Below are 26,318 nucleotides of genomic sequence, written 5' to 3'. Positions count from 1 at the left end.
ATGTTTATTTATTGTTTATTTATTATTTGTGTGTGTGTGTGTGTGTGTGTGTGTGTGAGAGAGAGAGAGAGAGAGAGAGAGAGAGAGAGAGAGAGAGAGAGAGAGAGAATGTGTAGTCACACACATGCCACATACTTGTGTGGAAGTAAAAAGACAACTTTACAAGAGCTGGTCCTCAATTTTTCTGCCTAATAAAATGTTGGCCCTAAGGACCAAATCCTGGTTGCCAGACTCGCATGGCAAGCACCTTTACATATCCAGGAATTGTGCCAACATTTATCTGCTTTTCTATTCCCTCCCAACTCTCAAACTGTCCAACAGCAACAGTAACATACACTCTCTGGGTAGCTCTTCCTCAGTCCCTTTATACCCACTTACCAAAATTATCTGGATACACTGTCTGTACCTGGACAATATACAAAGCATATTGCTAGGTATCTGCACTCCCACATGAAAATAAATCAACCCTTTACCTTAGAATTATGGAGCCTAAAGACTTCTAGTTTTACCTTGCTGTAGTGAGGTCTCCAGGCTCTGCTAAGAGATGCCTACCCCATCAAGAACAGCCACGGAGGAGGGAGCGGAGGTTGAGAAGGACCCGAGGAGACCCGGTGACAAATCATCTTCACCTCACAGGTGCCCACCTTCATTTCCACTGTTCCTTCCCCACACAGCTTCCCCAAGGAGCTCCTCGGGACAAGCTGACTCAGAATTCATACTTTGAAGTTTAGACTACAAGAATTAAATTAAGAACTTCAAAGTCCTGTGCCAGGTAGTAGCAGGAAATAAGAAAAGCCCAAGATGTATTAAGTTATGAAATGCAACATGTTGGATTCTTCAGGAGCCCGAACTGGAAGATCCTACGGAGACAAAAAACAGGCTCAGAGGTAGCCTAGTGAAGTGATCTGTATGTCTAGGTGTGTTCATAAGATTGAGGAGTCACTGGTCACTCTCTGAGTGTCTCATGGGCTCTTTGATCATCCATTCAATTCTCCTTTTAGAGATCAGCATCCTCTACCAGGTCTCTCTCCCCTCTTCCCTGTCTGCACAGCTCATAACCCAAAATCATGACATCCTGTAAGCAACTGTGGCTGCCTTCCACAGTCAGAACATGCCTTTAATAGAACAGGTGACATTTGGTGCAGATTCAGAAGCACCATGCAGCTTTCCTGAGAACACCTACTAAATGCTCAACCATGAGAAGAAGGCAATTATCAGACAGTTAAAATCCTTCAAATGTCAAACTGAATCAAAGGCAGACTGTTGCTCATGCCCTAGAAAAGCGGTTTACAGTTGATGCTTCCCACCAATCCAAAGGCAGTTCTGGAACCCAAGGTCAAGGATCAAGGCCCCATCTTGTTCATGCATTCTAAAGTTAAAATTATATAACCAACAGGTATGTAATTGCTCTTAAAATGAAGAGGTACACAAACAGAGGAAAACACAGCCAGAACTGTTGTTATTTGGTAAACGCTAACAGGCAGGGTGCCTGCAACTAGCATGCATCTTATCTTGTAGCTCAGCCACATCCACAGGTCTAACTGCCCCCAGAACATCCACAGGTCTAACTGCCCCAGAACATCCACAGGTCTAACTGCCCCCAGAACATCCACAGGTCTAACTGCCCCCCAGAACATCCAGAGGTATAACTGTCCCAGAACATCCACAGGTCTAACTGCCCCAGAACATCCACAGGTCTAACTGCCCCCAGAACATCCACAGGTCTAACTGCCCCCAGAACATTCACAGGTCTAACTGTCCCAAGAACATCCACAGATGTTAACTTCCCCCCCAGAACATCCACAGATGTTAACTGCCTCCCAGAACATCCACAGGTCTAACTGCCCCCTAGAACATCCACAGATGCTAACTGCCCCCCAGAACATCCACAGATGTTAACTGCCCCCTAGAACATCCACAGATGTTAACTGCCGCCCCCCCAGAACATCCAGAGATGCTAACTGCCCCCCAGAACATCCACAGGTCTAACTGCCCCCAGAACATGCACAGATGTTAACTCCCCCCAGAACATCCAGAGATGCTAACTGCCCCCTAAACTTCAGTTTTTTTTTTTTTCCATTTCAGTCCTATAAATGGAAGAGAATTATGCATTTTCTCTTGGACTTCATTGCCAACTTCAGGACATCAAAATAAGAAAATTGATTTTCTAATTTTGCAAACCAGCAAAGTGCTCGTTTTCTTCATTTATAGATAAATATTCCTTTGGCCTGGGGTTTACAATGACTTTGTAAGGCTGGGACTTGTGCTACACCACCTATATATATATATTTTTTTTTTTTTGCTTTTTCATCCCTATGACTTTCAGCCTTGAACTGAAGACTTGTAGTCACATACAGTGGAACAGTAGGCATAGCGAAGTCTTCTGTGGATCAGTGGTGCCCCCTATCCGCAGACAGAGTGGAGGGAAGAGGACCTTTCCTAGCTGTTTTGCAAGTCTTTTTCAGAATACCAAGGCCCTGTAATACTCACAGGCTAAAGAATAAAGGCTGGTTGATAAACGACCATTACAGACATGCCAGATTTCAAAACACTAACACAATTGGAAAGTGTGCAATCAACACAACTCACATTAAATACCACAGAAGAACAAAAGTAATTTTAACACGACCAATTAATAAGAGATTAGGCTTAACACGTGCACTAATACTTGATTGAAATCCAGATCCTGTCCCAATTTTGTCTATAGCCAATGTAACTTCATAGAGAGCTGCAGCTAACTTCCAGATATGTCGTTGGAAATGGCCTGATTCTGATTGCCAAGGCTTATGGACATCTTTTGTTGCCCAGTGTTTGATTGATACCCTGACCAATCAATCAATGATTTGAATTTTTTGGACGCACACTGGAAGACTAGAGAGATGCTTATTGCAGGCTTTGAGGACAGAGGAGGTCATAAGCAAGGTGCATGAGCATTCTTCTGAAGATATGCACCCCTGGCAGAACCTTAAGCTCTGGGCTCCAGACCTTGGGAACTGTGAACCTGATGTGTATTGTTTAGGTCATGCATTTGCAACTGCAGCCATAAGAAACAAATACAGCTGGTAATGTACTCACCCTGCCACATGGTCTGTGTCTGTGCCAAAGCGAGGAGTGGGAGGGACTTGACATGCAGTCTAGCAGTGTTGCAGCTGGCAGATGTGAATCACAACACACACATGTAAGCACACAAATGCCATGCACATGTGTACCTTCCTGAGTGAGAAGGGGCAGCCTGGGCTCTAACTTCACATTAGCATCACTTAGACTGCTTCGAAGAGAAGTTCCTCACTTCCTCCCAAGCTGTGATAGGTATGGTTCAAATATACGGAACAGAATCAGGTGAGAGCCAAGGACTTGAAATGGATTCTCTAACTTCCTGTTCCTGTGAACTTGGTCTGTGGCCAGTGTAAGAAACATTGATGCCCCAAGGTTGGGGTGGAAAGTGCTGCCTTTCCCAAGTACAGTATTGAAGCACTGAAGCACGCAAGCTTCCAGGAACTAACAGGACCTTAACACAGCCAACTGCCTGTCACCTCCCTAAGCTGACTCTGTGCCTCTTGAAAAGACCCCACCTGGATGCTTGCTTCTCTCAGAGAGACAGGCAAACAAGCTGAGTAAGCTCTTGTCCTTAAAAAGGCAGAATTTTCAAGCTCAGCAACCTGAAAACACTACACCCAAAGGAATATTGGGGGTTGGGGAATGGTTAAAAAGAGTAAAAGTGTTGTCACAGAAAAATGAGAACCATAGTTCCTATCCCCAGAACCCATGTAAAAATCTAGACACTGTAGTGTGCATCTGTAATCAATTCATGTACAAATCTAGATGGTGCAGCATGCATCTGTAATGGTAGTGAGTCTACAGGGAGAAAGGAAACAGAAAAGGCAATGCAGGAAAGTTCTGGGCCAGCTGGAGCCTGGCATGTGCAGGGCAAACATTACTCTGTGTCTCAAAACACGGTAGAAGGCAAAGACTGACCTCTACACATGTTCCTTGGTACATGCTAACCCATACTTACACACATGTATAGACATATCCCATATTCATAAATCATATACCACACACGTACATACATACATACATACATACATACATACATACATACATGATAAGAGAGAGGGAATTTTTAAAAAGAAACTTAGGCTTTTTCTTCTCTCTCTGTGAGCTCTAATCTTGTCAACTTGCCTACATCAGAAATTAACTGGGATCCAAGCTACTGGGTGATCTGATGAGGTATTTTCTTATTTATTTATTTATGTATTTATGTATTTATCTATTTATTTAATAAATAATAAATTTATTTTAAATTAAAAATAAATTTATTATATAAATAATAAATAAAAGACTGTAGCTGTCTTCAGACACACTATAAGAGGGCATCAGATCTTATTACACATGGTTGTGAGCCACCATGTGGTTGTTGGGATTTGAACTCAGGACCTCCAGAAGAGCATTCAGTGCTCTTAACCACTGAGCTATCTCTTCAGTCCGAGGCATTTTCTTAGTAAGATTATTAGAAGCAAGAAGACTCATCTTAAACCTGAGCCACACCTTCTGATGACAACCGCAAATAAAAGGACATGGAAGAAGGAAGCTTTGTGCTTTGCCTACTTGCCCTAATTCATGCTGGCAAGTTCATCTATCCTGTTGCTGTAACTAGGGTTAACCATATTCTTCAGATGTCAATGTAGAGTGAGGACTAGATGTTCTCCATGAAGCTCCAGAATTCTGACTCCATATTAAGGCTACTAAAACATTTAGCTTCATGGATTGAACAGTTCCTAGATTCTCAGCCTTTCCATTTTCAGACAACCTTTGTAGACTACCTGGACCACATCCCATTAGCCAGCCTAATAACTCTCATATATATGTGTGTGTGTATTTGTGTTGTATTTATATATTTACATATGTGTGTATCATGTTGTATGTGTAGTATATAGTATATATAATATGATATATACTACTAATATATTTGCTAGAAATATATTGTATCTACTATATAAAGATATAATATATTGTATAAAATATATTATGTATAATATATTGGAAGGGAATTTACTAGACCACCTCATATAGTACACATATACTATATATATATTATATACTACATATTATATACTATATTACATATAATATATTCATTCTATTTAGTTGTTTCTTTAGATAACTCTAATATACCCTCCTATACAGTTCTCTGAGGCACATACAAAACAACCACACTTGGCTTTACCAGTGGTTCCTGTGAGCTCCTATTACACGTTGGTTGGACTTGTGCAGGATCTTCTGAGACCACCCTCCATTCTTAAAAAGTGGATAGCCATCTCGGTCCTCCATTTAGGGGTCATTAAATTTTCTGATGCTCATGCTAAGCAATAGTTCTATGAAATCATAATTTCTACATGTAGAGCCAAAGCACCACTAGCTTTTCAAGTAATAATTCATACAACCAGAGGGGAAAGCATGATTATTCCTGAAGCCTATGCTGCCATCATAGGCTGTGTGAATCCTGTTACTGACCACATGTCTCCTCCTAGGTGACCAATCACAGGCCTGTGTACCTTCATCCCATTCCTCTCTGTCTTTCTCTTCCCTTTCTAGATTTCTTTCTTGTAAGACTTAGCTTTTAGTTATGTGTATGCATGTATTTATGTGGGGCTATGTGAGTGTGTGTATAGTTTTTCATGGAAGCCAGAAGAGGGCATCAGAGCCAGAGTTATAGGTGTGAATTTCTAGATATGAGCCCTGGGAACTGAACTCCAGTCCTCTGCAAGCACAACACACCCTCTCCATCATTGAGACACATCTCCAGCTTCCCTTCTCTAGACTTCTATTTATCCTTCTCCCTTCCTCATCACTGCCAACCTCGTTACTTATGGTCTGGATTTTTAAAACCTTCTCTAAGACTCAGCTACTTAGTGATCAACACAGACACAACCTCGGACTTCATGCTGCTTCTCCAGATGCAAACCTACATCCTAACATGACCCAAGGTGATGAGAACCGTGTGAGTTTGGAAAGCTATGCTGCCTAGACATTCCACTGCTCACCTGGGGAGGCCTCCAATGTGGTTCCATGTCCTCCTATATCTCCCTCTCGCGGTGTCCAGATGCAACTGCACACTGGGCTAGAAAGATGAAGCACAGTCTGGAACAGGCAGGATCCTGGTGTGTGCATGCCAGTCTTCAATGAAATAGCTCTTTGACACGATCTTAGCTTTTGTGTATACCTTTATTTGGGGTGGCCTTACACGCATACACTTTATTTGGGGTGAACATTGTTATATAGTTTTGGGGAAGTGGCTGACCGTATCCATGGTGGACAAAGGTCATTTGGCTGAGTTTATGGTACTGAGATGCCTCATTAGCATTGGGAGGCATTCCAGTAATCTCAAGTGCAGGACTATGTTACATTCCTCAGGTGGGGTCCAGGATTCTCCAGAGAAAGAGAAACACACTCTTGCCCCTGCTGACAAAGGGAGTCTGCCATTTTGCACCAAGCTCAGGGCTGCTCAGTGACGTCAGACTTGGACCTTAGCAGCAGGGTTTCCTTACCCTATAGCAAATGGGTTTATTTTCTTCCGTTTGAATACTATTTATATTAATTACATAAAAACTCAATTCTGAAAGACTCTATCTCACCCTTTCTGCTGCTAGGAAATCATAAGGCCAATGTTCATTGTTGTACAAAGTCCCTCAGCCAATTGGTTGGCACAGGCCAAATGCACTAAGGCTAGTAGCTTTTCTAGTGAAGCTCAGAATCATTGTTGGAACCAGAATAGTTTTCTTTTTTTTAAAAAAAAAAAAAAAAAAAAAAAAAACAACTTTATTTTACAAAACAAAGATAAATGTACAGATTTTAAGCATTTATTGCGTAAAATTATACAATACATTTTTGTCAGTACTTTTTTTTCAGATTTTAAAATAATTTTTACATAAAACAATATGAATATATTTTTTTAGTCAGTACTTGATTTTTTTAAAGGTTTGATAGTATGCATTGAAAACTTAATAGTTACACTGAGCATAAATTACATGTAAAACAAAATGTAACATGGAAATAGTCAAAGTTTTCTTGTTGTGTAAAAATTTTTTTGTTTTGTTTTGTTTTCTTTATTTCTTGGACTTCATACAGTCTGTGAGTTGTTTCTGGGGCAGTGCAAGCCTCTGGGGTTAGCATCCCACTATCAGTGACTGCATATTATGTCTGTACTTTTGTGACTGGGTTATCTCACTCAGAATGATATTCTCTAGATGCAGCCATTTTCTTAAGAATTTGGTCAAGTCATTGTTTCTGGTGGCTGAGTAGTATTCCATTGTGTAAATGTACAATTTTTGTATCCATTCATCTTCTGAAGGACATCTGGGTTCTTTCCAGCTTCTGGCTATTATAAATAGAGCTGCTATGAACATCGTGGTGCATATATCTTTGTTGTGTACTAAGGTGTCTCTGGGGTATATGCCCAGAAGTGGAATAGCTGGGTCTTCGGGTAGTAGTATTTCCAATTTTCTGAGGTATCGCCAGACTGATTTCCAGAGTGGTTGTATTAGTTTGCAACCCCACCAACAGTGGAGAAGTGTTCCTCTTTCTCCGCAACCTCGCCAGCATCTGTTGTCATCTGAGTTTTGGATCTTGGCCAATCTGACTGCTGGAATCTCAGGGTTGTTTTGATTTGCATTTCCCTGATGGCTAAGGATGTCAAGCTCTTCCTCAGATATTTCTCAACCATTCAATATTCCTCAACTGAGAACGTTTTGTTTAGCTCTGTACCCCATTTTTTAATAGGGTTATTTGATTCTCTGGTGTCTAGCTTTTTGAGTTCTTTGTATACCTTAGATATTAGGCCTCTATCTGATGTGGAGTTGATAAAGATCTTTTCCCATTCTGTTGGCTGCCATTTTGTTTTCTTGACGATGTCCTTAGCCTTACAGAAACTTTGCAATCTCATTAAGTCCCATTTGTTAAACTTTGACCTTAGAGCTTGAGCCATTGGTGTTTTGTTCAGAAAATTTTCTCTTGTGCCTATATGTGCTAAAGTTTTCCCTGCTTTCTCATCTAATAGTTTCAGTGTATCTGGTTTAATGTGGAGATCTTTGATCCACTTACACTTGAGCTTTGTACAAGGAGATAAGAAAGGGTCTATTTTCATTCTTTTGCATGCTGATTGCCAGTTGGACCAGCACCATTTGTTGAATAGGCTGTCCTTTTTCCATGGAATGTTTACGGCTCCTTTGTCAAATATCAGGTGACCATATACATGAGGGCTCATTTCTGGATCTTCTATTCTATTCCATTGATCCACATGCCTATTTCTGTACCAGTACCATGCAGTTTTCAGCACAATTGCCTTGTAATATAGCTTGAGGTCAGGGATAGTGATTCCCGCAGATGTTTTCTTGTTGTTGAGTATGGATTTCGCTATTCTAGGTCTTTTGTTGTTCCATATGAAATTGCACATTGATCTTTCCAATTCCATGAAGAACTGTGTTGGAATTTTGATGGGGATTGTATTGAATCTGTAGATTGCTTTTGGTAGGATGGCCATTTTTAAAATGTTGATCTTTCCCATCCATGAGCAAGGGAGATCTTTCCATTTTCTGAGATCCTCCTCAATTTCCTTCTTTAGAGGTTTGAAGTTCTTGTCGTACAGGTCCTTCACTTGCTTAGTTAGAGTCACACCAAGGTATTTTATAGTTTTTGTGGCGATTGTGAAGGGTACCTTTTCCCTAATTTCTTTCTCCACATGTTTTTCCTTTGAGTATAGGAAGGCTACTGATTTGTTTGAGTTGATTTTGTACCCAGCCACTTTGCTGAACTTGTTTATCAGCTGTAGGAGTTCTTTGGTGGAATTTTTGGGGTCACATAAGTACACTATCATGTCATCGGCAAAGAGTGATGTTTTTACTTCTTCCTTTCCGATTTGTATCCCCTTGATCTCCTTTTGCTGTCTAATTGCTCCAGCCAGGACTTCCAGTACTATGTTGAATAGGTAGGGGGAGAGTGGGCAGTCTTGTCGAGTCCCTGATTTTAGTGAGATTGCTTCAAGTTTCCCCCCCTTAAGTTTGATGTTAGCTGTTGGTTTCCTGTATATTGCTTTTATTATGTTTAAGTATGGACCTTGGATTCCTGTTCTTTCCAGGACTTTTAACATGAAGGGGTGTTGAATTTTGTCAAATGCTTTCTCAGCATCTAGTGAGATGACCATGTGATTTTGTTCTTTGATTTTGTTTATATGGTGGATTACATTGATGGATTTCCTTATATTAAACCATCCCTGCATCCCAGGGATGAAGCCTACTTGGTCATGATGAATGATCGTTCTGATGTGTTCTTGGATTTGGTTTGCAAGGATTTTGTTGAGTATTTTTGCATCAATGTTCATAAGTTAGATTGGTCTGAAGTTCTCTTTCCTTGTAGGGTCTTTGTGTGGTTTAGGTACGAGGGTTATTGTAGCCTCAAAAAATGAGGTAGGTAGTATTCCATCTGATTCTATCTTTTGGAATAGTTTGGAGAGTATGGGTGTTATATCCGCAATAAATGTCTGATAAAATTCTGCACTGAACCCGTCTGGACCTGGGCTTTTTTTGGTTGGGAGGCTTTTGATGACTTCTTCTATTTCTTTAGGTGTTATAGGGTTATTTAGATGGTTTACTTGGTCCTGGTTTTACTTTGGGATCTTGTATCTGTCTAAGAATTCATCCATTTCCAGATTTTCCAATTTTGTGGAGTATAAGTTTTTGTAGTAGGATCTGATGATTTCTTGAATTTCCTCAGTTTCAGTTGTTATGTCTCCACTTTCCTTTCTGATTTTGTTAATTTGTATACTCTCTATTTGCCCTCTAAGTTAGTCTGGCTAGGGGTTTATCAATCTTGTTGATTTTCTTAAAGAACCACCTCTTGGTTTTGTTGATTTTTTCAATGGTTCTTTTTGTTTCTATTTGGTCTATTTCTGCCCTAATTTTGATTATTTCTTGCCGTCTACTCTTCTTGGGTATATCTGCTTCCTTTTGTTCTAGGGCTTTTAGCTGTGCTGTCAGGTTGCTGATGTAAGCTCTCTCCAGTTTCTTTTTGGAAGCACTTAGGGCTATGAGTTTTCCTCTCTGCACTGCTTTTATTGCATCCCATAGGTTTGGGTATGTTGTGTTTTCGTTTTTGTTGACTTCTAGAAAATCCTTAATTTCTTTCTTTATTTCTTCTTTGACCCTTCTATCATTTAACAGACCGTTGTTTAGTTTCCATTTGTATGTGGGCTTTTTGTTGTCTTTGTTGTTGTTAATGACCAGCCTTAGACCATGGTGATCTGAGAGGATGCATGGGAGTGTTTCAATCTTCTTATATCAATTGAGGCTTGTTCTGCGTCCAATTATGTGGTCAGTTTTTGAGAAGGTGCCATCGGGTGCTGAGAAGAAGGTGTATTCTTTTACTTTAAGATGATATGTTCTGTATATATCTATTAAATCTAGTTGGTTCAAAGTCTCTGCTAGTTTTGCAGTGTCCTTGTTCAGTTTCTGTTTCCATGATCTTTCCATTGGTGAGAGTGGGGTATTAAAGTGTCCCACTATTATTGTGTGGGGTGAAATATATTTTTTTAGCTTTAGTAGGGTTTCTTTTATGAATGTGGGTGCTTTTTTATTTGGAGCATATATGTTAAGGATTGAGAGTTCCTCCTGACAGATTTCCCCGGTAATGAGTAAAAAGTGTCCTTCCTTATCTTTTTTGATAACTTTTGGTTGGAAATTTACTTTATTCAATATTAGAATATCAACTCCAGCTTGCTTCTTGAGGCTGTTTGCTTGGAAGTATTTTTCCCACCCTTTTACTCTGAGATAGTGTCTGTCTCTGTCTCTGAGATGAGTTTCCTGTATGCAGCAAAAGGCTGGATTTTGTTTATGCATCCAGTCTGATAGCCTATGTCTCTTTATTGGGGAGTTGAGTCCATTTCTGTTAATAGATATCAAGGAATAGTGGTTTCTGTTTCCTGCCATTATTGCTTTTGTGGGTTGAATTGTGTCTGTGTCTTTTTCTTCTTTTAGTTTTCTTGTTTAGGAGTTTTCTTGTTTTACAAGGCTGTATTTTCCCTCATTGTATTGGGTTTTCCAATTCATTGTAGTGCTGGATTTGTGGTCAGATATTGTGTAAATTTTGATTTGTCTTGAAATATCTTCATCTCTCCATCTATGATGATTGATAGTTTTGCTGGGTATAGCAGCTTGGGCTGGCACTTGTGCTCTCTTAGTGTGTGCATGATGTCTGTCCAGGCTCTTCTAGCTTTCATAGTCTCTGTTGAGAAATCGGGTGTGATTCTGATCGGCCTGCCTTTATATGTTACCTGACCTTTTTCTCTTACTGCTTTTAGTATTATTTCTTTGCCTTGGGCACTTGGTGTTTTTACTATTATGTTTTGGGAGGTATTTCTTTTCTGGTCCAACCTATTTGGAGTTCTGAAGGCTTCTTTTATGCTCGTGGTCATCTCATTCTTGAGGGTAGGGAAGTTTTCTTCTACGATTTTGTTGAAGATATTTACTGTGCCTCTTAGTTGATACTCTTCTCCCTCTTCTATTCCTATTATCCTTAGGTTCGGTCTTCTCATTGTGTCCTGGATTTCCTGGACATTTTGGGTTAGGAGCTTTTTGTTTTTTGCATCTTCTCTGTTTTCAATATAAGCCCTCTAGTGGTAAGTCTGTCCCCTTCCCTGCACTCATATGCATGTTCCCCAGAACCTCTTCCTGATCTCACAGGCATGCTTAATTTCATTGACCAAATTCAAACTCCCCTATTTCATTCCACAATGAAAATTAGATGGCTAAATATAAATTATTTTATAATAATCTGAAGGTACTGCCTATTTAGAGGGAACAGTTTTAAAAGGTCCTTGATGGACAAAATACAATTAGCTAATATTTCTCTACAGGCAAAACAAATTATTTTGAGAAGTTTATCCATTTGTTGACAGTGTTCAGAGGTAGACCTGTAGACTCTAGGATATCAACCTGTCGGTACTTACCTTTAACAGGTGTCCTTGATTCCAAAACCTGCTCCCAACAGCCATTTGCTAGTATGCAAAATAGCTCTTTCTATACACAGAAAACATTTTAGCTCTGTATTATTTTCTTTGCATCAAGCCTAGTTCTTATTCCAAATATAGAACAATTTTATATTTTGTCCTTAAACTGTAAGCTCTTTATTTTTTTCTCTTGTTTTCAAAGTATATCTCTGATCCTACTGAGGCAAAAAAATATGGTTTCATTTCAAGAGAACTTGTAATAAAATTAAAAATTCAAAGATTGTGTATACAAAAATACTATGGGCATAATCTTTTAAATGTTATTTTTTGCTGTTTTCTATTTTTATAACAAAATGCCTGATGGTTTTTTAATTTATAAGGAAGATAACTTTATTTATCTTACGTTTCCAGAAGTTTGAGTGTGTCACCAACTTTTGTCTAACTCTGGTGAGGAGCTCTTGGTAGGCGTTAACAAGGGGCAGAGGTACACATGAGACACATTCTGAAAAAGAACTGTGGGGTGGTGCCAGGTTCCTCATAACAACCCAATCCAGTCCCTAAAGTTCTGCATTAATTCTTTCCAAAGATGGTTTGCTCAGTACATAGATACCCTCTGCTAGGGTCACATCTGACACCTACCTATCTCAGAGATTCTACCATGTCAACAACATGACTCTGAAGATCAAGCACCCAACACCTGAACTGTTCAGGAGAAGTAGTATCTAAACCATAGCAGCCCTATCTGAAGAATGACCAGGTGACAATGTCAGGCAGTCAACCTATCCATTCTTGAAAAGAACAAACACACCCATATAGTGATAACCTCTCCAACCCAAATAAGCCTGTGCAAAGAAAGCACAACTCAATTAATATGAATACAAGCTGTGCCTAGATTAGACAGATCTACCACTACACTACTCTATTCCCCAGCTGTGAGATCCCTTATAACTTGTGGTTTCTCCAGGCCACATGCTTCAGCTCCATCTTCCCTCCACCTTCTCTTCCTCCATTGTCTCCTTCTCTCTTCTCCCATCTTCTCCCTCAAAATTTTCAGCTCCACCTTCCCTTCTCCTGCCCAATCACTGGCTCTAGCCTTTATTTTACAAGTTAAAATGGGAGAAGGTTCTGATGAAGTCACCTGAGTACATGATTCATTCCTCGTTCTAGGCAGCCCTTTTTGCAAAGTGGGATTAGCATCAAAATACAAATATCACCAGGGTAATCCACAATACACCTATGTATTCCTATGCTCTATTCTAAGAGATGTCATAAGCTCACTGATTAACAATCCATTTATTCCCTTAATTTAATCAGAATGAAATTTGGTAAGCATTGTTGTTTACCATGTACTAAGATATTCTGCCCTGTGCCATTAAAAATAAATAATGGTATAAGATTTATCTAAGTGGTTTGATGTTCCAGAAAGACCCTTAGTGGACCAGTTCCATGGCTTTGCCCATAATCAACCATTGGGAAGGGTTTCAATGGTCCCATGTCCAACCTTTGAATCCACTAAGACATTTAATATATATGATAGCTTATTCTCTTTAGAACTCAATGGTCTATTTGAGGAGGCAATATTTTTTAAAGAAATTACTGTCCTAGTCAGGGTTTCCATTCCTACATAAACATCATGACCAAGAAGCAACTTGGGGAGGAAAGGGTTTGTTCAGCTTACACTTCCACATTACAGTTTATCACCAAAGGAAGTCAGGACTGGAACTCAAGCAGGTCAGGAAGCAGGAGCTGATGTAGAGGCCATGGAGGGATGTTGCTTACTGGCTTGTTTCTCCTGGCTTGCTCAGCTTGCTTTATTACAGAACACAGGACCACCAGCCCAGGGATGGCACCACCAACAATGGGCTGGGCCCTCCCCCCCTTGATTACTAGTTGAGAAAATGCCTTACAGCTGGATCTCATGGAGGCATTTTCTCAACTGAGGCTCCTTTCTCTGTGATAACTCCAGCTTGTGTCAAGTTGACACAAAATCAGCCAGTAAATTGACATTAAATAAAATGAAAAGCACCTTTCATCAAGTATATGAATAGCTAATAGAGGACTTTGTGCTTCTAAGGACCAATCTGTGCATGATGTGTAAATCCATGATGTGATGCAGGAAGGTGGAGACTGAAGTGGAGCTCTGATGCAGAGTGTTCTACTACACAGACAATGAGCCATAGAAAAAGACAGCTGGACCCTTCCTTCTCCTATGGGTGCATTCCGCAACATGTAGTCCTTCCTGTGTGCTAAGCACTAGGGATTCAAAGTCAGAATTATCACCTGCTGTTGGGTTACAACTGGACCTCAGGATTTGTGTATCTACTTATCTGTAAATTGGCTGGCTCACTAAGATGCACATTCATTTTAAAGCCATGTTAGAATCATTTCTAGCGAGGTGGTGGAAAATATTTAGTTACCTGACTAGACAGTTGAATGAGGTAACGGATGGCATTACTGTCTCAGCTTTTTCCTAGAGTCATTTTAATAGTTAGTTTACAGCTCTGTGTGTGGTATGTGTGAGTGTGTGTATGCACACACTTTGCTTTGAGATTGCTATTTTAAAAGTAAAGAGAAAGCTAACATGTGGCTCACATGTGGGCATAAGTTACATGCAGGTACCACAAATGGGCAAAAGTAACAGTGATGTTGGTTGTAGACTCAATGTTCATGTGTCAGTAGTTTGGTCCTTTGGAAAAAGGGAGAAAATGTGCTAGTCTGAAGGCGATTATACTCCAGACAGCGCTGAAGAAACATCTACAAGTATAGTAAAGGTGTGAAATAGGAACAAGCCTGAATTCACAGACTTCTGAGATCAGAGCTGATTAAAAAGCATACAGATAGGCTAGGTGCAGTGGTGCACACCTCAAATCACAAAGGTGAATCCCAGTGAGCTCAAGGCCAGTCTGGTCTACATAGAGAAAGTTTCAGGATAGCTTGGGCTACATGATGTGAGGTGCTATCCAAAAACAAAACAAAGAACAAAGCAAGGAGATGGACTGTGATTCAGTGGGAGGCACTTGTTCTACTTTGACAAAAAGCAACTTAGGATATAAAGGATTTATTTCAGCCCATAATTCCTGTTTAGAGTACCTTACTGAATAAAAGGCAAGGCAAGAGTTCAGGACAGCTCAGCACAGCCAAGAGCAGTTGAGACAACAATGAAAGCAGGCCCAGTACTTGGCTAACCTTCCCTAAATTAGAGTATGTTGCCCTTCACTTTTAGACTGGGCCTTTCCACAACAGTTAAGGTGATCAAGATTATCGCACATAGACATACACGCAGGCCGGCCCGATGTGGACAACCTTCACTGAGACTCTCTTCCCAGGTTCTCCTAGGTTGTATCAAGTCAACAATTAATGTTATCACAGTGTATTCGTACAGGCTGAGTCCAACATGAAAGAAAACAGACTTGTGGACTGCATTGCTGTGAGGCTCAAAGTCATAGAAGTTTAAATCACATTGAGTACCCATGAGGAAATGCTCAACATTTTTAGCTACTGTTTTATTTATTGTATTCCCTTCAAAGGCATGCTCCCAGTGACCTCAATCCTCCCACTGCCTCAGGGTTTTACTACCTCCTAATGATGCCAGTCTCAATACATGAACCTTTGAGAGACAGTCCAGATCCAGCTAGAACCTTAATCGTTCAGTCAGGAGACCAAAGTCTGGAACTGAGACTAGGAAAAATGGAACAGCTATGAGAGACGGATAAGAGGTAGGTCTTGCTGAATGTGGCACTTGGTGAGGAGAATGCTAAGTACTGGCTGGCTCAGTGAAGCAAGGAATACAGAAGTGGATTAGAGTTGAGCAGAACAGATTGGAAGGAGAAATGCCTTCAGTTTGTGAACTACCAAACCTGAGTACCTTCCAATGGAAGTACATGGGAGCCATTGCATGTATGCCTGAGGTTCAAAAGAAGAAACTTGGCAGTGTGTACTGACCACTATGGACAAGTTGAGAAGGTGTCCGTGATGGAGAGCACTCAGGGAACCCAGAGGAGAGATAATCAGAAATGGGACAAGAAATATTTATTTGGTACTGATCATTGGGACCTTTATGTGCCATGTACTATGTGATAGGCTATGAATTGGAGAGAGTTGAGTTCACTGGGGTTAGGGGTTAAAGAAGAATAAAAGAAGCAAAAATAGGAAACAGAAAGACTACTTAGTATTTCGCTACAGTATAGGAAATCCTAAAATGGATGAATGAATGAATAAGAAAGAAAAAGAAGAGTTAATGGGTAAGTTGTAATTAAATCATGACTGCTTTGAAAACCAAAATATGAAGTTTAACAATAGGAGTACATTTTTTCTTAGCATGAAACAACTAATCTCTGAAGGAAATATCTTATAGTTCTGGGGTTCAAGGGCACGGACAGCAGCATCAACTCAGGTGTGGTAGGATCTCTCAGAAGATAGCAAGAGTACACACCAATGGGCCAATCAGTAAAGCCAGAGAGCAATTCAAAGTTCAACCTCACTCTTGGGTTGACCCACAGAAGTTCAAGGCTCCCACCATGGTCACCACAATTCCTTCCAACTGCTGTTCCCCAAGTGACCTCAGCACATCTAACCAGACCTGCATTCACCAAGGTCTCACGATCAATGGCTTCCTACAGCCACCTTAGGAACTAACCTCCCAAGATGTAAACCCTAAACAATATTCAAACTGCAGCAAGGAACTTTGTTCATTCACTCACTCACTCACTCACTCACTCACTCACTCACTCACTCACTCATTCATTCTTGATTCTGGCGACTGAAGTCAGAGCCTAACGCAAGCTAATCAGGCATGAGCTGACTTTGATGCTGTGCATCAACCCTGAGCTTTGCACTTGCAAAGCTCATTCTCTACCACTGTTCTACATCCAGAGTCGCTGATGGTTTCTGAGCAGAGCAGTCCCACGGGCAGAGTTAGAACAGAAGGAAAAGTCCTCTGGCAGATGCTACTCCCAGCATTGCCACAGCTAATAGAATCCCATAATAGAATCAGAATTAAAAGTTAAGGCAGGCAGAACAGCTGGGATGGGATGGATGGGGACGTGGAGCATTATGAAAAAAGTGCTGGAGGCAAAAACAGCACTTACTGACTGATCTAAAGGGATCGGACCCTTCAGATTGCTAACAGCTGCCACTTGGGTAAGCACACCTTCTGGGCATCAGCTTGAGACAGTGAAGACGGCTGGAAATAGGAAAGGAAGAGAGATGGAAAGGAGTCAGAGAAGGCCTTATTTGTCTCAAGTCCTGAGGACTAATTAGTCCCTGTGGACCACACTGCAGTCTGAAGATCATGCTAAGGACACACCTTAGAGTCTTCACCCCCAAACTGTCTAGGTAGCTGCTCAGTGCTGGAAAATCTTTCAAAAGACTTCCCACAGCCTGCACTGCCTCTGCAGTGTGCAGGCTCCCTGGTTGAGAAGCTAGGAGTTTCAAGATGACAGCACGTTTAAACCAAGCAAAGGTTCTTTGGAAGCATGCAGCCCTGTGTGGCTGCACAGGATGTGCACCAAGGGGAACTGCTCTGTCTATGGTTGGGTGTCAGTGGCTCCAGAGACATATTCTTGCTCACCATAACTGGGGTGCACACACACCTGGCACAAACTTCACCCCTCTGATACTGTTCCACACCCTCTGCTTGACAGTTTCAAGCCTATTCTTGAAACTCCTCTCCAACGCATGCATACTCTCTAGGGAAGGGTCCTTATTCTGTCTCACCAGTGAGATCACTCCAGATCTGTTTCAGCTGTCTCTTTTCAGCCTTCAGAGAGATGACATTGACCTTCCGGTGATATTTTACTAACAAGATGAGATGGGTACGGTGGTCTTCTTGGTACCACTATGCATAATCAGTTTAAGTGCTAGGGGCACCCAGGGCATGGCTAACAGCTGAGTCCCTTCCTGCAGAAGGTATAATCAAGAGACACTGAGAACGCGCTCCTCCCCTTCCTATGATAGAATCTCACTGAACGTGTACTGAATGTGACTGTTTTGATGATGTTTTTTATCTCTGTAAAGAAACTGGAACCTGGATGGGGATTAGCCCCAGTGTGAGGATTCTTCTTTCTTGTCGGTTCTTCTTGAGGCAACGGAATGGTAAGAGTGTCAGCAAAAGTTTACTATCTAAGTTACTGTGCTACTGTAGCTGACCTGCCTTCTGTGATCTTCTGAGGCCAGAGACTGCAGTCTCTGTCACTTAGCACCTCTTCCTAAGACAGCAGGGAATTCAGTAAATAGCCTTTGTACTATCTCAGCTGAAACTGCCCAGCTCTAACTTTTAGCCTGCTAGCCGAAAGTCACCAGAAGAAAAAGGGACACTTAGAAAAGTGATTATAATGTTTATTAATAAGTAGTTTAAAAGTGTCCCATTAAAGCTATTTAAAGGGAAAGCTGAAGGATCCCAAGTGGAGATAGGGGAAAAAATGTTTCTAAGGGAAACAGTTCTTCTAAGGGAAAAAGGGATGGAGTGGAGTGGAATGGAATGGAAAGGGAATGGGAAATGGAAAAGAGTCCTGGATAGGAATGGAATCTCCTCCCTCTCTTTATCCTTAGTACTTATACTACTTTCAGAATACATGATCACATGTTACAAAGTTCGTCACAAGTTCATACCAAAAGTCAAATCATAAATTGAAATAGAAGTATACAACAGAGAATGTTTACGTGCATATCCATTAAGAGTAATTATCTGGTTAAACATCTATCACCTGTCTCAGCTCCACAGGTTCACTGAAGGTTTCAAACCATAACTAAGTTATTAGTGAAGTTTTGTATAGAAAAACCCAATCAATATTTTATCCTCTGTCCTAGCACCTATAATAAATCATTATTTCCTTTTTTATAACCTTTGGTTAATTGTTTTACAATCTCTTGAAATGTGCTCTTAGTAGGAAAAAGTCTGGTTACTATCTAAGAGTAATTAACTGCTGTCACTTGGGAGACTGGCAAGTTCTCATTGCAGTTTGGCTATCAGAAATGACCTAATGGCAGTCTCAGTATAAAAGAGCTTAATAATCAGTTATAAGTTTAGGAATTCTTATAGGATCATTATTAAGGGATTATAGGATCAAACATATATAATGATTGTTATATATGTTTAATAACAGCAGGTATCATTCCTAAAATGAATCCCTTACAGCCTTGCTGAATAAGGGTAAACCAGTCGCAGATTACATAATAATCCAAGGCTGGTCATCTCAGGATGATCACCTGCTAGTTATTAACTTGTTCTGTTATGGCTCCTGACAGAACCTAAAGACTTAAATGGCTTTCAGGATTACACAGCTAGACTAAGAGATTCTGTAAATGGAGAAATCATTATCATCACTCATACTCTCCAATGACCCCATCAATCTAGTGTGCACACAGTGGCCCTGACTAAGCCGAATGGATCACAAAACCAACCGAAAGTTGTTAATCTGGGAAATGGAGCAGTAAAGGTTTAACTTGGATGTGGGTGGCAGTGATGGGTATGGGAGGAAGATAAAAGAGGCTAGAGGAACAAAAAGATTTCAAAACCTTGACATGGAACAGGCAAAAGTAGAACTCAACCTTTCCAAGCCTGTCCCCAGCAGCTTGCTGTCCCTACCTTCCCTGTGAAGGACCCCAGGCTCCCTTGTCTCATCACCTTGTTCTCTGTGGAGTACTTCATGGACAGTGTCAGGTGTTGTCACAGTATCCAGTATCCATTTTGTTTGTACACGAAGGAATCCACCATGATATCTGCCTTTCTCCAGAAGGAATAACTTTTCAGCTAACTTTCATTTTTTCTCTTTAGAGACAACCCTGCCACCCAGTTTAATCTCAAAACTCACATGAATTCTCAAGATCTGAAGACAGCTATAGAGAAAATTACCCAGAGAGGAGGCCTTTCCAATGTAGGTATGTGACCCAGATTCAAGTAATTCTTCCTTGTTACCATGGTGTCCCTTCTATGTGGCTGTCTTATAATATTCTATATTGGAGGAGGTAGAAAAAAATAACCCATCAAGAAATGACACACAGCCTCTGTATCTTTCCTAATGCATTACCACAGATTCAGGTACAAAATAGTCAAAACTCTTGTACCTCAGATTTCCTACCCATCTGGTTCTTTGGTTGCAGACACATAACATAGGACTAGAAGGACAGCCGTTGTGACTGCTTCATGGGAGGCCTATAAGCTGCCAACCAGTTAGTACTAAATTTTGTCACCAGTTCTACTCATGAGGTCCTTTAGGGGTGTCTTGTTCTCATCAAAGTTGTTGTAGTGGTGTCTTGCAGAAAGGTGAGTCCTGTGTTTGAAAAATGAGTCTCCTGCAGTGTCTGAACTTTAGGAGGGGTGGATACCACTAGAAGTTAAAAATCTAGTCCTCAGTCGGACAGCTCCAGAAGTTCCATTTTACCTGTTTACCTAGAGGAAGCTGCACAAGAGGGAATGTTTCCACACCAGCCATGCCCAAAGACTGGAAGAAAAGTTGGTTGTGCTCTATGGAACATCCAACTCTTTAAGGCCAAAGAAATTCAAGTGCACGTTACAGTAGTTTGTGTGGAGTAAAACAATGAGCAGAACTAAATTCCACAGAGTTATAGAGAGTCTGAATAATTAGTTCCCTTCCTCTCCTTATCTCTGTAAGTGACCAAAACATTAATTAGTATTTGGCAAATTCGGAATCCTTCCCCGTAGTGCAATGCTAAATAGCCACTATCTAAGTCTGTAAACCCATGTTACCTGCATCATAAGCATGATATAGGGGACTGCATAATTGTGTCTGATTTATCACACAAGCAAAATTTCAGTGAGAACTGGCAAGACACTCAGCTCCCCTGTTGGTATACATTTTTAGAGAGTGAGTTGTTCTCATTCTGCTTCTGCTTAATGCAGGAGTTCAGTGGACATAGTCTCTGTAACTGAGGCACATGGGGATTTGGTTTTTGAAGGAACATAGAAAGGACTAAGGAAGCAAATGTAGCTGGAGCATTCAAAATGACTTCTCTAGGCGTTACGCTGAACAAGGGACAGCAGTGCACTGTTACCTCTTCCAAAACAAGAAAACCAGTTTTCTAATTCTATCACCAAGGTCTTTTCCTGAACCTGCTCCATCCTGAGTGTTGCTATGATGCCAGCTCACAGCTCCAGGACCATGCCCTATGCTACCCATTCTCATTAAAAAGCAAATAACAAACAACAACAACAAAGACACCGTCAGAACACACACACACGCACACACCTCATACACACTAGAAGCCATAGACTCTCAGTTAAGAGCCATGGGCTATGCAGCCATGTTATCTCAGTATGCTGAAGCAGACCTGGGACATTCAACAATGAAACTAGGAAAGTTCTTCGAAACTGGGGCAATAGGTTTGACCTGTTGTCCTGAGACCCTTACACAGTGTGAAATACACACACGAGAAAAAAGTGTCTGAAACTCTGTCATTCTCATGACTGTGGCACCCAGACTTGGGTGGAGAAAACTGTTGGTCTGGAGCTCTAGGCCCTAGGACTGTGAGTGACATACAGAGCTAACCTGTCACAACTAGGGCTTGAACCCAGCATGTTCCTTCCTAGGAGGTACATGACCAGCCAGACCTGTGTCCTTGCTCTGGGACTGGAGAAGGGACATCACTAGTCATGAAAAACAGCCCCTCACTTCACAGCTAAAGCACTGGGCCCACCTGAGGGTGAAAGGCCAGGATGTGGCTAATGTCACTCTAAATCAGCCCCTCCCATCCTTGTTCTCAGACACAGCATGGGCTTTTTGGGGGGCCTGATAAGAGTCTAATACCCCCGCAGAAAAGGGACTCTTTTGATCTCATGGAAGTCTTTCTCCTCTGCTTGCTGGACCCTAAAACTTTCTCTTTCTAAACAAGAGACAATTAGAAGTTCTGGGTTTGAAAAACAAGCCGAGGACAGACTGTGACGTCTCTACAACATTGTGAATATATTACTGCTGCTGTGTTACATACCTTTAAAAATAGTTAAATTGATATATATGTATAGATATAGGTATAGATATAGATGATAGAGATATAAACAACTTGGGGCTGAATGAGTATGCTTTCCTGGACATCTTTGTGCTGCCGTGATCTGTTCTTATATTCATGTTACCACCACTATTTCAAGCACAAATTTTCTTCTTCTTTCAGGCCGTGCCATATCCTTTGTAACCAAGAACTTCTTTTCCAAAGTAAACGGAAACAGGGGTGGTGCTCCCAATGTGGCAGTGGTCATGGTGGATGGATGGCCCACAGACAGAGTGGAAGAGGTGTCACGAGTTGCAAGAGAGTCGGGGATCAATGTCTTCTTCATCACCGTTGAAGGGGCTGCTGAAAGGGAGAAGCAGCGTGTGCTGGAGCCCAACTTTGCCAGCAAGGTACATAACCATCGAGTTATGGGGAGTGTCCGTGGAGCTGCTGTACTCTGAAACGTTCTCGGGACCTCAGAGCTGCTTTCTAGGGCCTTGAAATGTTCGAGAAACTCATAAACATGTAGTGGGAACTCCCCTGGGGAACCTGAATTTGTCCTTTCAAAGTCAAACTTTATTCTCTCTGCAGAGCCAGCAGCTTGCAAGCAGAGGGAAAGAGCAGTGTCCCCAAGGTGTCACTTAAACCTCCCCTTGATCCTCTCACAGCATCAGTGGACCCTAAACAGCCAGGCAGACTTCACACACACACACACACACACATACACACACACACACACACACACACACACACACACACACACACCTATACACTACAAATGAATCCAATCTATTTAAAAAACAAAACAAGGAATTTTTACACTCCCAGATCAGAATGGTCATACTCCTCAGCTATATCCCGAGGACAGTGGCATTCCAGAATTACTCTCATCCACTGCTATTACCCAAGCTTAAACCACCCTGTGGCCTAAGATAGCACCATGTCATTGGCCTGGTCCTCTTTCGGGTTTCCCCAGTTTACTCTGAAGCATTCTGCCAGTCCTTTGGGGTCCTTGATCCAAATTCTTCACCATTACCTGTTACAGCTGAGGCACCCTGCAATGAGAACCAACCTCACTTTCTGGTCAGCTTGCTGTGATCTCCACATATATACTGTATTCTGACCAACCCGTGTCCAATGCACACACAGTCAGCACCATCATTGCCTCCTGCTGTGGCTTTACACAGGTTACCTGTGGGACTCCTTCTCTCTGCCCACTAGCCAGACTTCAGCTCTGCCCCAGCATTCATCTACCTAGGCTGTGGAAAGTTTTATGAACCCCATTTAGGTGTTTTAAATCAATAAACAAATATTTTCTAGGAAAAACTTAAGATACTCGTTGCTTAAAATGACTTTGTCATTATACAAGTTCATTTGTAGCCACCAAGTGTGACCCTGCCAAATCCCCAGAGATTAGGAAGATGGGGGAGTGATGACCCACTTTTGGAACACTAGCCTAATCACTTCTAAGAACATCTAACCAACTTGCTCAGGGGTTATTTGTTATTTCATTTGGGTTTTTTGTTTGTTTGGTTGGTTGATTGGTTGGTACCCACAAAGCTACAATACAGCTAGTTTCCAGCACAAATGAGTTGAGAAGCCAGTAGAGGTATAAAGCTAAAGCCAACATTTCACTTCTCCCTCTGAATGTGTTCATTGGACCTTTATCCACTGAGACAGGGACCCACGTGAGGGGAGGAGAGGAGTGAATCCAGATGTTACTGGAGGGGTCTTGACCTCAGTGGTACCCAGCCAGGAAACTGAACTAGAAAAGGTGTGCTCTGAAATCTAACACAGGAAGTAGGACTCTTAAAAAGCCTGCCTGGTGGTGAAGGGTATTGGTGGAAGGCTGAAGGACTTGACTTCTAATCTTGGACTAGATCCTCCCTTTCTCTCTTCCAGGCAGTGTGCAGAACAAACGGCTTCTACTCCTTCAATGTTCAGAGCTGGCTCAGCCTTCACAAGTCCGTGCAGCCTCTGGTGAAGCGAGTCTGTGACCTCGACCGCCTAGCCTGCAGCAAGACCTGTTTAAACTCTGCTGACATAGGCTTTGTCATTGATGGTTCGAGCAGCGTGGGGACAAGCAACTTCCGCACAGTCCTGCAGTTTGTGGTCAACCTCACCAAGGAATTTGAGATTTCAGACACAGACACCCGCATCGGGGCCGTGCAGTACACGTATGAACAGCGGCTGGAATTTGGGTTCGACAAGTATAGCAGCAAAACTGACGTCCTCAGTGCCATCAGGAGGGTGGGGTACTGGAGCGGAGGCACCAGCACAGGCGCTGCCATCCAGTATGCCCTTGAACAACTCTTCAAGAAGTCCAAACCGAACAAGAGGAAGGTAATGATCCTTATCACTGACGGCAGGTCTTACGATGATGTGCGGATCCCAGCCATGGCTGCCTACCAGAAAGGTGAGCACTCCTTTAAGCACGGGCCCAGAAACATGTCTGGAAAGGGGAGAGGGAGGACCGGTGTCCTTGGTGCACAGGAAGTAACTGCCCGTTTGTGTATTGTTTCACCTGTGACTTAAGACAATATCCACAGGAAACTGGAGGGGTAGTTCACTGGTTAGAAACTCTTGCCGTTCTTGCAGAGAACCTAGTTTCCATTCCCAGGACCATATGGTGACTCACAACCATTTGAAACTTCAGTTCTAGGAGATTCGGCGTCCTCTTCTGGTCTCTGTGCACCTTCCATCCATATATGCACGTATAGACAAAATACTCATACATATAAACAGATCTTTCCTTTCCTTTCCTCCCTCCCTCCCTCCCTCCCCCCTCCCTCCCTCCCTCCCTCCCTCCCTCCCTCCCTCCCTCCCTCCCTTCCTTCCTTCCTTCCTTCCTTCCTTCCTTCCTTCCTTCCTTCCTTCCTTCCTTAAATGTTCATAGCTACAGTGAGAGTGATAGGGAGAAACAGCATAGAAGGTCTCTGAGAAGAGGACACAGAATCAAAGAGTCTGCTTAGTGGTTCCTCAAGTATTCCTCAAGGATCCGGAGCCTGCAAGTGACGGAACAGCAACCCTTTCTTTTACACACTGTACACCAAAGCTCCTTCCATTGGGAAGAAAACAGCAGGGGGAAGCAGATTCATTGCATGAAAGATGTCAAAACTCCAGCCTTATTGACCCCACATTTTATTTGTAACTTTTACAGAGTGCTTTCAAAAATGTAATATTGAAAGCAAATGTTCATTTTTGTCTTGATTGTTGTTTTTGATTTTGTTTTTTTCAGGAAGCTTTTTTCTATATGACTCAGGTGTGCCTCAAACATAAAATCCTCCTGCCTCAGCCTCCCAAGTGCGGGGATTATAAGTATGTGCCACTATACTTAGATGAAAAATACTATTTTTGTCAGTAACTTCTGTCTTAGTTAGGGTGTCTCTTCACAGCAATAGACTGTAAGCAGATACCACAACCATGGCAATGCTTATAAAGGACAAAATTTAACTGGGGCTGGCTTACAGTTTCAGTTCAGTCCATTATCATCATGGAGGGAAGCATGGCGACATGTAGGCAGACATGAGAGTTCTACATCTTGATCCACAAGCAGCAGGAAAAGACAGAGACACTTGGCCTCTCTTGAGTTTCTGAAGACACAGTGGTGACTTAGGAGTCCATTCAACTCCAGGATGGCTCTGTTGTCACCCATTTCTTCATTATGGCTATAAAAGACCCTTGGTCAAAATAAGGCCAAAAGACTATAAACTCTTAGGACAACAGTTATGTTAGTTTTGTTGCTGTTGCTATAGTGTGGATATTCAAAGTGTTTGTTGAATAACTAGCCACACTACTCATTTCTAGAGACCAGAGGACTCCCTGGGGTTCTCTCATTTGTTTTCCTTGGCACATTCTGATTTGGGGAACCCAGAAGGAAATATTCATTGTCATCACCTTTTCTTGAGGGCATTTGCTTCATCCCATCTTTGTTTCCACAGGGGTAATCACATACGCAATAGGCATCGCATGGGCTGCTCAGGATGAGCTGGAGGTAATTGCCACTCACCCTGCCAAGGACCATTCCTTCTTTGTGGATGAGTTTGACAACCTCTACAAATTCATCCCCAGGATCATCCAGAATATCTGTACAGAGTTCAACTCACAGCCTCGAAACTGAGTTGGGAGCAGAAAGAGGATGGCTGACTCTGCCTTACTGATCCTTCAGACTATCCTCAGCATTGTCCCTATTTGGTGGTAGGGGTGGGGGTGGGGCTCTGATAGAGCTTGGGAAAATTCTCGTGGTGTTACTGTTCTTTGCCATTTGTGGTGTAAATGCTTCAGAACATCCCAGTTAAAAAGGTGACTGTCAGCTCTTTGGTTGGGTTCAAATTCTGCATCACATCATGTGTTCTAAAGAATCCACATTTTGATAGTT

The 26,318-nt window shown here is 41.8% G+C and overlaps 1 protein-coding gene across 1 annotated transcript in view; it reads left to right on the top strand.

Annotated features, from left to right (window-relative positions):
* The window catches only part of VIT (vitrin), a 125,217-nt gene extending 99,104 nt beyond the window's left edge, over positions 1-26,113 (top strand). Inside the window, exons 10-13 of the mRNA XM_080914868.1 lie at positions 19,773-19,876; positions 22,124-22,350; positions 23,843-24,356; positions 25,882-26,113. Of these exons, the coding sequence (XP_080770994.1) occupies positions 19,773-19,876; positions 22,124-22,350; positions 23,843-24,356; positions 25,882-26,060 (1,024 nt within the window). The 3' untranslated portion in view covers positions 26,061-26,113. The remainder of the gene's footprint in view (positions 1-19,772; positions 19,877-22,123; positions 22,351-23,842; positions 24,357-25,881) is intronic.
* Positions 26,114-26,318: the final 205 nt, after the last annotated feature.

The sequence above is a fragment of the Micromys minutus genome, assembly GCF_963924665.1.
Source record: "Micromys minutus genome assembly, chromosome: 3".
Taxonomy (NCBI): domain Eukaryota; kingdom Metazoa; phylum Chordata; class Mammalia; order Rodentia; family Muridae; genus Micromys; species Micromys minutus.
Note: the sequence above shows the minus strand (reverse complement) of the source record. Positions and strands in the feature narration are given on the sequence as shown.